The sequence below is a fragment of the Eleginops maclovinus genome, chromosome 13 (genome assembly GCF_036324505.1).
Source record: "Eleginops maclovinus isolate JMC-PN-2008 ecotype Puerto Natales chromosome 13, JC_Emac_rtc_rv5, whole genome shotgun sequence".
Lineage (NCBI taxonomy): Eukaryota > Metazoa > Chordata > Actinopteri > Perciformes > Eleginopidae > Eleginops > Eleginops maclovinus.
Genome location: NC_086361.1, coordinates 6,943,742 through 6,960,129, shown reverse-complemented (window position 1 = coordinate 6,960,129; position 16,388 = coordinate 6,943,742). Strand labels below are relative to the sequence as shown.

The window sequence follows — 16,388 nt, the reverse complement described above, 5'->3', positions numbered from 1 at the left end:
AAGTACCCTGTATAAAAGTCAGCATTTTGTTATTGTAGTATTCAAAGCTGCGTTTTGTGTGACTGCACACCTCCAACAATTCTACAGTTCCACACACATGTTGTCTTGGGCCTTTTTTACTTAACTGAACATAAAGGAAGAATGGCTAACCCTGATATGCTTTACTTCAGGGTCAAGATGGCGCCAAGGGAGAGAGAGGAGAAGATGGTGAACAAGGAGAATCTGTAAGTCAAAAAATGCAACGATGCAGAAATGTCAGTTAGGTGTAATCAAGGTGTCTCAGGGTCCTCAATCTGCTCTCTCTGCCTTCTACTGCAGGGCTCCCCTGGACCTTCTGGTGAGAACGGACCCCCCGGCCCCCTAGGAAAGAGGGTAAGGTCACCAACCTCATTTAACGTGCACCTGTTCTTACTGTTAAGTGTTTCATACATCCATTCTGCTGTTGTATTGTGAGAGTTATGCTATGTCAGTCTGCGTCGTATGCGTTGAGAATTGAGACAAATAATTGAGATACAAGATGTTATTGACATTTTTTCAATAAATGTAGGATAAAATGAAAAATTATATCATACCATAATTATTTATTTATTTGTTTATTCCACACATGGCAGTTATTTTAAAACAAAACATCTACACATGGTGGAAAGGAGCAGGGAGAATAGAATCTTAAGTAAAATTAAAAAAGCAATATTCTGTCAGTCACAGTTGCTTACAAATTCTTACAGAAACACAAAACCAGAACACAATCAAAAGTATACTTCATATTGTCTGATTACTTGTTCTTGAAAATATGAATAAAACCCTTTAAATCGTTCGTCAAACAATTCCACCTTTTTATGCCAACTGCAGAGACACACATTCGCTAAGTAGTGTTTGCAAACTGCTGCTTAAAATAAAACGTTCTCCTGTGATACTCATCCTCTCAGATTCAAAATAAATAGTTTTGCATATTTTCTGGTAGTAGTCTTGTTTTTGCTTTATGCATAACTACAGCCGTCTGTAATGCTATTAAGTCTTTCAATTTTAACAGCCTCAATAAATAATTTGCTTGTATGTTCTCTGGGTTGTACATTATGCAAAATTCTCACAGCTTTTTTCAGTAATATAATTAAAGGTTTTAAATTACTAATATAAGTGTAGCCCCCCACTTCAACACAGTAATGTAAATATGGCAATATCAAACTAAAATAAAAATGCGCATTGACTCGTAGTCAAGCACATATTTGGCTTTATTCAACACAAAATTGTTTTGGGATATTTTAAGTTTTTACATGCAAGAATATCCTTTCAAAGAGCAAGTATCTTTTATTATTAGCAATATTCACATTGGTATTGAAATATGTAAATATATATATATATATATATTCTGAACAAATAAAGTTTAAATAAAACCAAAAACACAATATATGAAATGGACTCTCGGGCTCTGTTCTGTTTAAAAAATTGCTTTCATTTCGTCTGCACATTGCCCAGGTCTTAAAGTAGTTGCAAAAACCCTGCTGCTTATTCTGGCATCATGTTGCCAAAAATGTTGTGACATCGACATGTAAAGAAACACGTATGTAAACACAACAGGCAATAAGGAAGCCAGCTTAATACTGTATATGTATTATTCAAGTAATATGTACAGTACAATATGTACAGCATATGGTACAATAAGATGGTAACATAACTATCAACACAGCCTTGCAGTATTTGGTAGAGCTTCAGCACTCAGTAGCGCATGATAAGTGCAGTGATGTCATTTTCAATAGGTATTCTGTCCAGTGTTTGTTGAAAGGCTACATTTGACAGACAAGTCATTCATTTTGAATACAGAATGTAGTTGTCATTTTGTGTTTGTGAATGCAATAATATTGATTCATCGTTTTCCAGGGTCCTGCTGGAACAAGAGGACCAGAGGGACGTCACGGAGAGAAGGGAACTAAGGTGAGTCCAGAGCCTTTATTTCTATTTTTAAGCACCCGTCTTTACTCTTAACTCATGCTAATACACATATACTGTTAATGTTCCAAAAATGGCTTTAGATCGCTCTCACACTTCCTCGAACCGATCATTTCCGTCATTGATCCCTGGATAACGCTCATACTCTGCCTTTTTCCTGAAAAACATTTGCAACCTGAGAATGTATCTATTTTTCTCTGAGATATATATTAACACCACCAGAGTGTAAGTTAATGCATGGAACAACTTTTAAAACATTTGCAACCATCTTTGTTGTCATCACCATTCAAAGGGAGACTCAGGTGCTATCGGACCCCCAGGAAAAACTGGCCCCGTCGGCCCTCAGGGTCAACCAGGAAAACCAGGAACAGAAGGTCTCAGAGGACTCCCTGGATCAGTGGTCAGTCAAGAGTTGGATATTATTTTGTGGACACTGTAGACAGAGCCTTTTTCACAATCAACATGTATATTAAATATGTGTTGGAGGTCCACCACCTTCCTGATGTGTTTCCAACTGTGTTTCAGGGTGAGCAAGGATCTCCAGGACTTGCTGGACAGAAAGGACCACCTGGACCTCTTGTAAGATCAAAATGCCTTTTTGTATTTGTGTGTACTTCTACTCTGCACTCTGGAGTACATTCAGTGAAATGAGTTGGTACTATTGATTAAACTACAGTCCTTTCCTTCTGTGTCATCCAATGCTGCAACTCTCCTCTTCCTGTCTTCCATCTCTCTCATCATCAACTTTTTTATTTTTCTAATCTCCTCAACTCGTCCTTCTCTTCTTCTATTCCTGCAGGGACCTCCCGGTTTGCCTGGCCTGCGTGGAGACCCCGGTGGCAAGGGAGAGAAGGGACACCCAGGTCTTATCGGTCTTATTGGACCCCCAGGAGAGCAGGGAGAGAAGGGCGACAGAGGTCTTCCTGGGCCTCAGGGAACTTTGGGATCTAAAGGAGAAAATGTAAGTCTGACCTCTTTACCTTTTGTAAGAGAAGGGCAAATCAACAAATAAATTAAATTCATGTTGACAATAAACAGTATACATGTAAGTAAACTATCTAACGTTAGACATGTCTTGTGTTTTATTACAGGGAATGTCAGGAGCCACCGGACCCCTCGGTCCTTCTGGTCCTCCTGGTCTGCCTGTAAGTGACTGCACTTTTATGTCCCATGAACATCTCATTTCCTTTCTCTTCTTTCCAATATGTTCTAAAGTGCCTAAAAGTTCAAAATAAATGACAGCAGAAAAACACCTTCATTAAAATAGAGCCACATATCTTTTACAGGGTCCTCAAGGTGTCAAAGGTGCCAAGGGTTCTTCTGTGAGTATACTTTAAGAATGTTTGTACCTCAAAAACAAAGGGCATTCTTTACAAAAAGTGAATTAACTGGGATCTGATGCAATAATGCTTCTTGAATCTGTGTTTAGGGAGGAGCTGGTCCGAAGGGAGAAAAGGGTGTACAAGGACCTGCTGGAGCTCCTGTTAGTACTTCACTTTAAATTAAATCACTACTTTGCACCTCACTGTTGATTGCCAGCTAATTGATTACGATGTAAACTTGCTTCCCAGGGCCCACCAGGAGAGGTCATTCAGCCCCTGCCCATCCAGAGGAGTCCTAAGTCCAAGCGTTCCATCGACGCCAGCCAGCTGCTCTCTGAAACCGACTCAGATATGCCTGCATCTGACGCCACTGGCGCTGAGTTCCTGATGGGCAGCGAAGGCATGGAGGAGATCTTCGGTTCTCTCAACTCACTGCAGACAGGAGATCGAGACCATGCGTTTCCCTCTGGGTACCCAGGATAGCCCTGCCCGCACTTGCCAAGACCTGCACCTCAGCCAGCCAGACCTCAAAGACGGTAAGGAAATCAATTAAAAACATATCCATAAATCCTGACGTTGTCAAAACTGGAGTCTTAGAGTTTTAACATTTCTTTGACCTTGCTTTGTCACTCTGCTGTCCTCTGCAGGAGAGTACTGGATTGACCCTAACCAGGGCTGCTCCAGAGACTCCTTCAAGGTCTTCTGTAATTTCACCAGCGGAGCAGAGACGTGCCTGTACCCGAGCACGGGCATCAACACGGTCAGTCCAGCAAATCAGTGTCCTTTAAATCTTTTACAATGCAAACAACAAGCAAAAGACCATTAAACTAAACATTGTTTAGAGGTACAGTATGTTGTATCTGATACCCTCCTTTCTAGAAACTTGACTGTTTAATTTCCTGCATAAGCTGTATTTATTTTTGTGTGCATAAATATGCATACCAAATGTGTCTGACTATATATGATGTTAACAATTCTTGCGGCAGGTGAGAATGAGCTCCTGGGACAATGAGACCCCAGGATCCTGGTACAGTGAATTCACCACTGGTAGCAAGGTTAGTAACCCTCTGTCACATTAAGAGAGATAGGGAAACTAATGTTTATAGTAAAAAATTAAATAACTCTCAACTCAATCACCCTCCTTTTGTTCTCACAATCTGTTTTCCCTTTCTGACTCCGCTCATTTCCCCTTCTTACCCTCTTTTTCCTTCATCATCTCTTTCCCTCTCTGTCCATTCCCTCATTTTTATCCTCCCCTTTTCCCACCCTATTATCTGTTTATCTTCCGCCAAATCCCATTCAATGACCCCCTCTTTCCTCCCCTTCACGCTGCTCCTCCTCCCAGTTCTCCTACGTGGACTCTGCCGGTGAACCTGTGGGCGTGGTCCAGCTGGGCTTCCTGCGTCTCCTGAGCGTCCAGGCCCGCCAGAACCTCACCTACCACTGCCATCGCTCAGTGGCCTGGGTCGACCAGAATGCCAATAACAACTACAACAGGGCGCTGCACTTCCAGGGTGCCAACGACGAGAGGCTGAGCCACGAGACCAACCCTTACATCAAAGCCTTGGTCGATGGCTGCTCTGTGAGTTACACAGAAACGAAGGCTGTCTGTTTAAGACATATTATTGATTATTGGAATACAATGTAGCATATATTTAATACATCTTTTGATGCTCCTGAGCACATCATCAGTGATATAACCAGGGGTTATTGGGTGTTTCGGGTCTTTCAACATCATACACCCTCGCCCCAGCCATGGTGGATCAGACCATGAGTTGTGTTCAGGTGGCATTAGTTCCTACCGACATAATCCAAGCTGCACTATAACAACAACAACAACAACAACAACAACAGCAACAACAACAACAATAATAATAATAAAATACTTCAAAAAATAAAAACAAGGAAAATATTTTTACATTACATAATACATTCTTCGTTTCCTATCAATTAAAACTGGCTCTCCCATTTATACAGTATACAGTTGTTTGTACTCGGGCTGCCAGATAGCACAGCTGTTAGAGCTGTCGGCCCATATGCTGTAACCGCTACCTAGGAAGCCTGTCAAATCCAGAGCCGGCTGAACATTTCAGACAATGTCCTCCCCTCTATCTCCACCTTTCATCTCTAAACCTCCAATAAAGGCCCAATAAACTAAAACAAAAAAAAACTGGTTTGCACTGTAGATCCCTCCTGTGTTATATCCATCCTCAACATCATCGTTCAAAAGATTTAGAACATGATTTAACTATTTAATAAGACCTTTCATTTTATTAGCTTAACAGGGCCCCTAACCTTCCTCTACAGCAGGGGTGTCCAAATTAAGCCCGGGGGCCAAATGCGGCCTGCCTGTCTATTTTAGATTGGCCCTCAGCAAATTCAAAATGTATAATGGAATATGGCCCCCACCTGAAACTTGTGCTTTCCTTATATTGTACATCTTGAATATATATTTGAACAGATTGAACACAGTCATATTCATGTGTTAATACGCAGACTGTTCAAATAAATTCAGTCAATTAAAGTTGAAAACATTTTCTATCAAATCTTAGTTGATAAAAAAAAAGGTATTTGCATAACAAGCTTCAAATATCTCCTTTATATTTCCCCTTAGTATAAGCAATCTGAGGCTTTTGTTTTAAGGGATCAGCTGCCAACACTTTTTAAATAGAATTAATGAAACCCTATGGAGAGCTGGGATGATTTTTGAAGCATATTCAGGTTTGAAGCATAATTTACTTACATTTGATTGATTTTGCTTAACTTAACTTAACATATAAGGCAATTTACCTCACCTCTAGTGAGGGGCCCAGCACTTTGTATATTGTTCTTTATGTGGCCCTCCGAAGTTTGCACATCCCTGCTCTACAGCCATTCAACATGCTTCTATATTTGGTTATAACAATTGAGAATTAATAAGTTGACTGCTTCCCCTTGGTATCACAATGAAGTGCATTTGAATTTAGCTTAATTTAAGACTCTTGAGAGTTGCTTTTTTTGATTTACTGCCTATTGGATAATTTTTGGGGGAAATAGCATGCAAGATAGGTTGATATTAACTCTCTTTCCGCTGTGTTTAATCCAAGTTATGATGCACAGTTGAGAAAAATGAAAATTACTTGAATTTTTCTATATTCACAACCCTGGATTGTGTGAATACTTTGATTTCTGACACGTGTCTTTCTGTCTGTCTCTGCAGTATCGTAAGGGCTTTGACAGGACAGTCCTGGAGATCAACACGCCACAGGTGGAGCATCTCCCTCTGCTGGATATCAAGGTGTCAGACTTTGGGGAGAGCAACCAGCAGTTTGGCTTTGAAGTGGGACCTGTCTGTTTCCAAGGCTAAAAACACACACATACACACATCATGCAAAGAACAACACGTGCAAATACTCACGCACACACACATGCACTTAGAGACACACTTATATATGAAAAACATACATGCCCAGTAATTTGTAAATTAACTTGTAAATGATATGAAATACACACACAAACCCACAGACACACACACCTACACACGCAGATGCTGTTGTGAGACACACACGCCCTCACACTCAAGTACGTGCCTGGGGAAAGTGACATCCTCCCGACAAATAATGGACGTCAAAAAAAAGTAAAGAGGAGAGAAGATTAAAAAACTCGCGGAGAGGAGACCATCGTTTGGGCGCACGACCGCGAGAAAGGAAGAAAAAACCAGGAGAGAGTTCTTCGGAATAAAACAGTGTTTCTTTACCAGCAGCGAAAGGGGCCGGCCTGAGAAAGAGGGCAAGCTGGTATCTTGAGGCCTGAAGCCCCCCGTCTCCAATCCCCCTCTCACTCTTCTCTCTTCCCCGCTGTCTCTCTTTTTTTCCACTCATCTCACCTGCTCTACCTCCCCCCTCCTCTTCCCGAAAAAAGGGTCACTCTTGGACATTATTTACATTTCTTTGATTTCACGTTCACACTGCGAGCAACGCGTTTGACAGTCACTCTATCAATAGGTGCAAGAAGCTCCTATGTAGCTGTCTGCATCTACAGTGTTTTGAGCATAAAATTGTTGTTTTGGTTCACTGCTTTGAGTCATTCGTATAAAAGGTTGCTCAGGATTTCAAGTTTTGAATCAACTTTTCATCACTTGCCAGAAGCTTTTTCACTCATGAACCACATTTGAATCCAATGAAGAGAGTAGACACCAAACTCTGTCAGGAAAATCACAGCCAAAAATTCAGCAGCGGCTCAGATAATCTTTCTTCGTGGGGTCTAACTCATCAGGTTGTCTAATTGTGAAATCCAGTGATTTGTCAATCATGTTGCTCACAATGAAAACACAATGATCTCCCTTGCTTTTATCTTACTTAAGAACCAAAGAATTAAAGCCAACAGTTTCTACCCCGAAAAAAGGAGGGAATTAACCAAATGATACCAGCTGGCTGTTTCTTGTGTACTTTAAGCTGCCACTTAGTGAATTTTCATCTATTATAATTTTCTTTTAATGACCAGCTCGCAGTTGTAATACAGAAATGTGATTCAGGCCAGTATAATGCGATCTTTCCGCCCTGAGAGCAGCAGAAACTTTATTTGGATTGTTCACCTCTAATAAAGCCTACCGCATGCAGTGAAGCAAGACAGAAGATCAGTGAATTTTAAAGCCATTATTTTGTAAACTGTGCTGAACTTGACACTATTGTAATTGCATGTTACTGGTGCTTTAAAGAAAAAGCTGATTCTTCTTCAGATCAAGGATCAGGCTACCAGGGTCGCTACCACACACCAGTCCAGTATTTGCTGAGTCACTTTCTGGGTCCTTTGATTTTTGTTTTCCATCCATAGTACATTATCAGATTCAACATCAAAGCTCAGAACATCGTCAGGGTTTAAATATGTATATGAGATGAAAAGGTCCCGCTTCCTTTCTCTTAAACAGCAGTGAATAAAATGCATGCCTTACTGAAAGAAACTGTGTGGCAAGGTGCTACTTATACCAAAGCATAAAAGTCTTAATATTCACTTTGAGTCCTTCATTTTCTTTAGTCTCTTTCCATGAAGCTTTTTACTGGGGAAAATGTGCATTACATTACATTTGTACAGAAATAGTGATATTCTATTGTATTTATTTAAAAACCAACAGGGTGCTTTGAAATTAAAAAATACACGGACCACCAAATATTCCAGTCAAATGTGGTATATTTCATTGTATTTATTTCCTGTAGTGACTCACATGTTAAACTCACAGCCAGCCTGAGTTATGGTGCTTCTGTTCACGCCCTGTCCAAACTCCTTTTGTAGAACCAAAGAATCTGTGGCCATATTTTATTGTAATATCCCTTTATAGTGTTTTCAACAACTGTACTGTGCTGTTAAATTTTGCTTCCTCTGTAATGATTAAATGGTGACTCTCCAGTTCTGTCACATTTCCTTGTCGTTGCTACTGTTTGACTAGTGGTTTATTGGTTTCAGGCTCAGATTATTGCGTAACAGGGCTTTAAATTGCAACACAAACAGTTTACAGACAGCCCCTGCATTGGTCTGCATTGAGGTGCTAAAAATATTGACACACCATCTGATCTTTGACATTTCTATCTGAGACCACAGCGGGCAAGAGAAAGGTTGTGAGAGGGTGGAGACAGCTCTGTCAGCCACCAGTGGATTAAAAGTGAATAATAAGAGTATTGTTTATAAGTATAATGTGGCTATGGGGTGATATCATACTAGTTCTGTTTTTTCTATTTGTCTTTTTTTTTACTATAGCAGGGAAACCGGGCGGGATGGCCAAAACCTAAAAACCAAACAAATCTGACCTTGAGATTCTCCAGAGAGAATTACCTCAAATATTTGTTTTACTGTGTTGAAGACAAATGTTTCAACATAAGAAATATGGTGCTGAAAAGAGAAAAAAGTATTATTTTATAATGTGTGTAAGTAATTTTTAAAGAAAGTCTTGTTTCTGTAATATATAATCTTTTAAAAAGAGCTGCTTGACTCTTGTTTTTCTTCCAACGCCCTGTCATCTGTAGTTCTTCTCTATATAATACTATAGTATATTATAGTTTGTGTCCTGCAAATACTTCATATAGTATAAAGTATTTCTATAGTATAGAAAAGTAAAAAATGTCATAGTATAGTGTTAATATTCTATCCTATGACTTTTTTCTGATATACTCTACCATGAAACATTTTCTTCAAGTATGTTTAATACCATGTTAAGACTTTTAACAAGATATTTCCAACAATAATTTGATTTATTTTCTTTTTTCCCGGCATAAACAAAATATTTTTCTTGTATTTTCAACTACTTTCCTAAACATTTTTTTTATTGTTTCACACAACATACTACGTCATTTTATTTTTTTTAATGAATGACACATTATAATATGCTGCTCTTTCTGATAATATTTTTAACACACAATATAACTATGTTTTTTCAGATATTTTTGACTAACTATACATGACTTCTAGGACATAATATAAAAGGAAAGTATTCTGTTTTTAAGGATATTTTCGATGTACTTTACCATGACATCAATTGGACACACTTTATCTTGTAGTTTGTATGATATTTCAGGTAAACTGCCATGTTGTTTTTCATTATATTTTGGACAAACGTTACAGTGACTTTTGTTTGAAATGCTATACTTTCCGACTTACGATATCATGTCGTGTTTTTATCATAATTTTGATTTACTCTAATATTTAGTTTTTTCTATTGTCTTCACCATACTGTTATGTTGGTTCATCATATATTTTTACAAACTATAGTGTCCTTTTTTTGGGAGACACTAACCGTAGCATTTTTTCTGATATTTTCAACACACCATACGATGACTTTTTCTGGTATTTACAGTATACCATATGCTATGGAGATTTTTTCTGATATATTTGGCAGACTACCACGTCTTTTATTTTAATACTATAGTATGACATTTTTTTACAATATTATATATTTTCTATGTATTATACCATTATGTAGTTTCTGTTATTTTTCTAAATAATAACTTTAATTTGTTCGTTTGGAGATACTTTTTTCCGATATACTAATCCATGTATGTTGTTTTTCATGATATTTTCAAGGTACTATTTTATGGCATTTTTTATTTCAGACATACCATAGTGTGCTTTTATGGATTTTTACAGCATACAATGCTGCATCATATTTTTCTTGTATTTTCAACTGACTTTCCTAAACCTTTATTTCTAATTGTTTCACACACCATATTATGATGTTTTTCTGATATTTTTCTAAGCATACATTTATTTTTATAGTCAATAGGCAAACAAAACAGAAAGCAGATGAGCTCATTATCAGAGTTGAGCGCTCTTTAAAGAGGTCAGCGATCCAAACCCTTTTCAGTGCTTTAACTTAACAAAAGCTTTCCAACACCAACCAACAGAGGATCAAAATAAAAGCTTTTAAAGTGCAAAGATAATCCTGAGAGGCTCAAGTGGTGCGACAGAGTTGTCTGAAGATCTTGAGGAACAAGTTTGATTCCCGTCCACCCTCTGAGAGGGGTTAGGGTCAGAGTGAAGGACTGTGCAGGCATCTGAAGGCTTGAGTAAAACACTTTATTCAGAGCTTTCAAATCAACATTCTGTACAGAAATATTACAAACAGTTGTTTATTGGCACAAACAGAATTTTAAAACATATTCATTAAAGTAGTATCATTTTCAAAAATTAAATGAACTATAAAGAAACTGGCCTCCCATTGGTCTTCATCGGTGTGACAGACAGTTCATTTATCCAATGAAGAGTCCACCTGACAAAGACAGAGACACACAGTTTGAGCACGAAATGAACGCAGAGAGTTTTTTTTACAGAAACAGCTGTCACAGAACTGAATCACACTACCTGTCACTTCCACGCTGGCTCCTGTGATGTATCGAGAGTCATCTGAGGCTAGAAAGGCACAGACATCAGCGACCTCTAGAGGAGGACAAAGAGAAAGAGAAGTAATTCCATATCCCTGTCCCTAATTTCAACAAAACCAAAATGTAAGGGAGAAGACAAGACTCAAAGGTCTGGGGAAGTTAAGAAGATGTTAATTGTTTAAAGCAACATTTAGATTCCAGTGAGCTTGGGAAAGTTCCTTTAAAATCATATACAGTGAAATAAAGACTGAAAGTGAAAGAGACAGTGATGTTAAACATGAGTCAGCACTGACCTGCAGGCTCCCCCATTCTTCCCAGAGGCACCAGGGATTTCATCTGAAACACAGTGAAACATGACAGAGCAGATTTAAGGACATCATTTATAATGCACAGGAGCTGTATCAAAGGTTTTTTGTATTATCTTATCCGTAGGGAGGTCAAAGTGACTGCATTTTAAACCAAAATACAGGCAAGACATGGGTTTGATAAAAAAGGTGTTTAGTGATTACTCAATTATACACTGGAACAAAAATACTAAACATATTTTGGTGTTTGGTACATCTTGGACTTCAGATGGCTTCAATTGTTGAAATGCACAAAATGTAATTTACAGCACAAAATAAACATACTTATGTAAACTGCATAGGAATTACTGGTCAAAACTGCTACAGGAGGTTTAACTCTGAGTCACGATTTCAAACCTGCTAGATGAAATGTTACTTAATTGATGTGTTCTCGTGCGTGCGTGCGCGTGTGTGTGTGTGTGTGTGTGTGTGTGTGTGTTAACCTTGCTAATAATTTTCTCTGGAACTTTATCCGTCATCGGAGTGGATATGAAACCTGGCAGCACACAATTACACCGAATGCCAAACCTGTAGCAAAGGACAAAGAAAGCTAATGATTATTGTAAATTCCTTTGCACTCATCACCGTGGGTCATAATGTGTTGCTTCAGGCTCTTCTAACCTGCTGAGCTCTTTGGCTGCAGTCCTGGTTAAACCCTCCACTCCTGCTTTAGAGGCGGCGTAATTTCCCTGTCCGATATTTCCCACCTGCAAGCATTCAGAAAATAGTTCAGCAACACTTAAGGTTATGTTTTGTAACAGCAGAAAACAGCAGAAGGCCAACTGACCCTCAGAGGACTGACCTACTCATCAACCAGCTCCTGAAAAATAGTTTGGCATTCACATTTTATTTAAGATATAAATATATTCTTGATAGATTTTTGAAAGTTTATTCTTGTGTCTTTAGCTTTAGGAAAACTGCTATAAAGGTTAGAACCACAATTACCACTAACCTTAAGCTTTCATTTTTGGGGCAATTCCACAATCACTTTTATTGTTTCACTTTTCTGGACAAAAACGTTAAAGCTACTTATTACAGAGACCATGTGGCTAGTGATGGCAGCGCGACTCTGAAGCTTCCATCCGTGCTTCAAACCCTGAATCACAATCACATTGAACCACTGCTTCAAATCTTGCTTTAAATCACGTGTGACGCCCAAAGCAGCAACTTTCTCATTGCCTGAATGAATCACCTGACTGGTTTGCGATCCAATCAGGTGATTCAATGGCACTACCTCGTCTTAATTCTGACAAGTGACAGGTTGACACAGTTTTAGCGCCTCAACACTTTATAACCACTCTAAACAAAGCACCATTTGTGGGTTGTTGTAGTAGTTTGTGTTGTTGCTGTTGAGTTCTTGGTATTGAGATTGTATTTTAATGGAGCCAGCATCGTCTGTTCCTCGTGAGCGAGAATTTTCCAAAGGTGGAGAAGTTGAGAGCAAAAAAAGGAAACTGGCTCAATCCAAAATCACATGAAAGAATAATGTACCTCAATAAAAATATCTCCATCATACATAATCTCCCCCTGCTATAATTACACAAGCACTCCCAACTGTGCCCTATTTTCCCACACTCTCTCCTCAATACCACAATCATCAATCTTTATTTGTAGATAGAACATGATATTCAGTCTTAGTGTGTGTTTGCATCAAATCGTTTTCAAGGTAAAGATACTTTCAATCCCCTGCAGCCTTGCACCTTGCCAGGAGAGGTCACTGTAACTGAAGCTTCGAGTAATGAACCCATTTTCAAAGCAATTGGCTCAATTGGTTCAGTGCTTCACAAAAGCTTCATTTGCCCATCACTACATGTGGCTGCTCTCACCTTTCCCACGATGCTGCCCACGGTGACGATGGATCCTTTGGGGGCTCCGCAGGCCACCAGAGCCTGAGCGACGGCCTGAATGACCAAGAAAGAACCCTGGGAGAGATGCAGGGAGAAAAATGCATTTAATATTCATGCTAACTTTACCTTTTATGCTGTCTAAAAACAGATTTCACTTCACTGAGAGAGCGATGAAAGGAACATGACAGAAAAAGAACATTTGTATTTCAGCCCCTCACTGCGAGTTACCTTCAATTCTTAAAGAAAATGTGTTTTTTCTCGCAAGCCTCCACAGTGAGCTCATTTTTTATAAGGGAAAGTCTTGATGAATGTGAGCAAATAGTTTGCACTTTAACTAAAGCAAAAATGTATAAAAACATTGAATTACAGACTCTGATTCAGTATAATAACGTCTCACTCTTTTAGCCTCCAACTCACTACGTGCATCTTAACTTAAACCATTCCTAAATGTTTATCATACTTTCAATTGTTAGATTATCTATAGTTTTGCTGATTTGCCACAAATGTACTTGAATTCATAAAAATGTTCTCTGCTTACGTTTTTTACTTTCACCATGCGAGTAAAACTTCAACAATTTAAAGTCATACAAGGTGAGTAAATGCTGAACAATTTTTTTTAATTAGAAACCAACATTCTTGAATAATGGTAAAAAATAAAATAAAGCTTAGACTATATCGGTGACAAATAGTAATACTGTCTAGAGTGAATATTGATGTAGTATGATCAGCTTTTAAAATATAGGATGCACATTAAAATATATATATATAAGAATGCCTAGTGAGGTCGGTCTGAAAAAATTAAAATATAGCATTTATAGCGAAGGGAGCTAATTAAATTTACAACACGGTTTTCAATAAAAGACAGAAAAGTATGTTTTTATTTAAAAGGTTGTCTGATGTTTTCGAAACTGCGGTGATAGCATTGACACTATCGGAAGTCCTTGAAATAAAAGAAGCACAAAGCAAATAAAATGCAAATCAATTCAGGTCATTCTTATACTTAGTGTCATCAATCATGTTTGTTTCTTAACGGATCTCTGGAACATCTAAAAGACTATACCAACCAATAGAAACATCTATTCCTCTTTATTGGTTATAAATTTGTTGTAAAATGAGTACTTGTGTTACTGTAATGATCCTGAAGGAATAATGACTCAACTTTTCCAGGGATCTGATTGGTCAGTAGTCAAACTGATGACAGATTCGTACCTGAACCTCTAAAGTTGAGTTGTATTTAAAACTTGAGGGAGCTCCGTGATACAAGAAAACCTAGAGTTTACTCACCAACCTCTACGATAAGCTTTGCGGTACAGGCCGAAGGAGGCGTGGCTGCGTACCTTCAGGTTGACCTGGATGACTTTGTCAAAATGATCCTCGTCCATGTTGAGCAGGAAGTCATCCTGGGTGATGCCTGCTGCGTTCACACACACTGAGGGAGGCTGAAAGTAGTGCGTCTGCAGAGGGAGAGCAGGACATTGACTGTTAACAGAAAAGATAGAGGGGGAAATGTAATGGAGACATGTTGCAGCTTGACTTTAATTAAACAAACAGTGTGTTGATTGTTTTTTGGCAGATGTACACACCTGTATTCTTGTTACAAGATTCTTTACACTCTCTTTTGAAGAAACATCCACTACAGCCGCCATGTGACCCTGACCTCTGAGGTCACTCGGCAGGCTCCCCAGGGTGTCATTGGCAGAATCCTCGCTGATGTCTGCGACCACCACGGAAGCGCCCTCAGAGGCGAGGCGCTGACACACCGCCCGCCCAATCCCACTGCCTCCTCCTGGGTGGGAAGAGAGCAACAGGAAGTCGAGCAACCCCTAAGTCAGTTTTATTTATCTTTTCTAGCAGATATCACAAATTGTCCTCATGAGTCTTTACAATATGTACATCATACAACACCCTCTGTCCTGGATCTGTCGCTTGTTTTATTAATCTATACAAAAGGTGTTCTATAAGGAGGAATAATGTGTGTGCCAGGACTTCCTTTATGGAGACATTTGCTTCTTTGGGTAATGGCACGGCCTCCCTAAAAACAAAATCAACCCAAAACGCTCCTAGTGAGGTTGATTTTTATTTTTAAAAGCAATAGTTTCCGCTGTCTGTTGTTGACAAATTATGCTTCAGCTTTTACAACTAACCTGAAATGACTACAGTTTATGAATCACTAAGAAAATGAATGAATGTAATCTGCTTAATTGTTTTTTATATGATCTTTGACTGTTGGACTTTAAAAAAAACAAGACTCAGGGCAAGTGTACACATGTTTCACCATCATCAACAGTTTTACACACAATATGATCCCTCATAAAATAAATATCCGATTAAGATTTAGAGCCAGATATACTTTTACTCTATATAGAAATGACTGAATGTAATCAGCCCTGGACCAGCTGTTGATACTTTCTCAAAGTCATGGATCAGTGCTAAAATGCAAAAGCTAATCCCAAGGGCTCACTAACTAGGTGTGAGTCAAGAGAAACACCTAGTAATTTACTTTAAACTTCCACAGTGTTACTCAGCTAGTTTACATTTACACACAGTTCCACTTAGAAAACATTTGGGGGTAGTAAAACCAAGAGAACTGACGAGAAAACGAAAACGATCTAATCCTGCAACGAGAATCACACTGCATGTATCAGCGTACCCATCAATACACAGTGAATGATGAATGGTAAATTATAAACATACCAGTGACCAGTGTCAACCTTGATATGAGCCTTGTGGCGGCCGCCATGATGGGTTTGTTTCCTTTAGCCTTAGATTAGCCTCAGTTTGTTGCCTCTAATCTTACTTTTGACTCAAGTAAAATGCACAAACCACAAAAATGGGGTTGTGTTGACCTAGCAAAAGACAACTCTAAAAGTTAAATAACTTAAGAAAAGTCTACAGGAAGTTTGCAGCGGATAGGCACTGACGACGGACGTAAAACAGGAATAAAAAGCGGCTTCCGGCCGACTTTTACCATATGTATCTAATAAAAATAAAAAAACTACACAATGCATAGTTAAATATAAATAGAATAGCTGTTGCAACCTTAAATTGTGGCCACAGTCAACCATAGACTGTGGTCACAGCACA

General features: G+C 38.7%; 2 protein-coding genes across 2 annotated transcripts in view; one reads left to right on the top strand and one right to left on the bottom strand.

The window, feature by feature from the left end:
• Positions 1-8,659, top strand: part of col11a2 (collagen, type XI, alpha 2) — a 46,656-nt gene extending 37,997 nt beyond the window's left edge. Inside the window, 15 exon segments of the mRNA XM_063899468.1 lie at positions 171-224; positions 319-372; positions 1,876-1,929; positions 2,237-2,344; positions 2,470-2,523; positions 2,744-2,905; positions 3,036-3,089; positions 3,231-3,266; positions 3,374-3,427; positions 3,516-3,701; positions 3,703-3,802; positions 3,914-4,026; positions 4,253-4,321; positions 4,612-4,848; positions 6,466-8,659. Of these exon segments, the coding sequence (XP_063755538.1) occupies positions 171-224; positions 319-372; positions 1,876-1,929; positions 2,237-2,344; positions 2,470-2,523; positions 2,744-2,905; positions 3,036-3,089; positions 3,231-3,266; positions 3,374-3,427; positions 3,516-3,701; positions 3,703-3,802; positions 3,914-4,026; positions 4,253-4,321; positions 4,612-4,848; positions 6,466-6,612 (1,482 nt within the window). The 3' untranslated portion in view covers positions 6,613-8,659.
• Positions 8,660-10,789: 2,130 nt separating this feature from the next.
• hsd17b8 (hydroxysteroid (17-beta) dehydrogenase 8) lies at positions 10,790-16,388 on the bottom strand. The gene is made up of 9 exons (XM_063898506.1): positions 15,999-16,388; positions 14,888-15,090; positions 14,642-14,758; positions 13,284-13,379; positions 12,079-12,164; positions 11,901-11,985; positions 11,407-11,449; positions 11,094-11,168; positions 10,790-11,001 (listed from the first exon to the last, which is right to left on the bottom strand). The coding sequence occupies exons 1-9, from the start codon at positions 16,042-16,044 to the stop codon at positions 10,982-10,984; spliced, it is 771 nt and encodes a 256-aa protein (XP_063754576.1). The 5' UTR covers positions 16,045-16,388; the 3' UTR covers positions 10,790-10,981.

Excerpts from the sequence above, each read along its gene's own strand:
- hsd17b8 (XM_063898506.1), bottom strand. The coding sequence starts at position 16,044 with ATGGCGGCCGCCACAAGGCTCATATCAAGGTTGACACTGGTCACTG. Across the intron at positions 13,380-14,641 it reads TCATCCAGGTCAACCTGAAG|GGTTCTTTCTTGGTCATTCA; the intron begins GTACGCAGCCAC and ends CATCTCTCCCAG. Across the intron at positions 11,002-11,093 it reads AGCCAGCGTGGAAGTGACAG|GTGGACTCTTCATTGGATAA; the intron begins GTAGTGTGATTC and ends TGTCTTTGTCAG.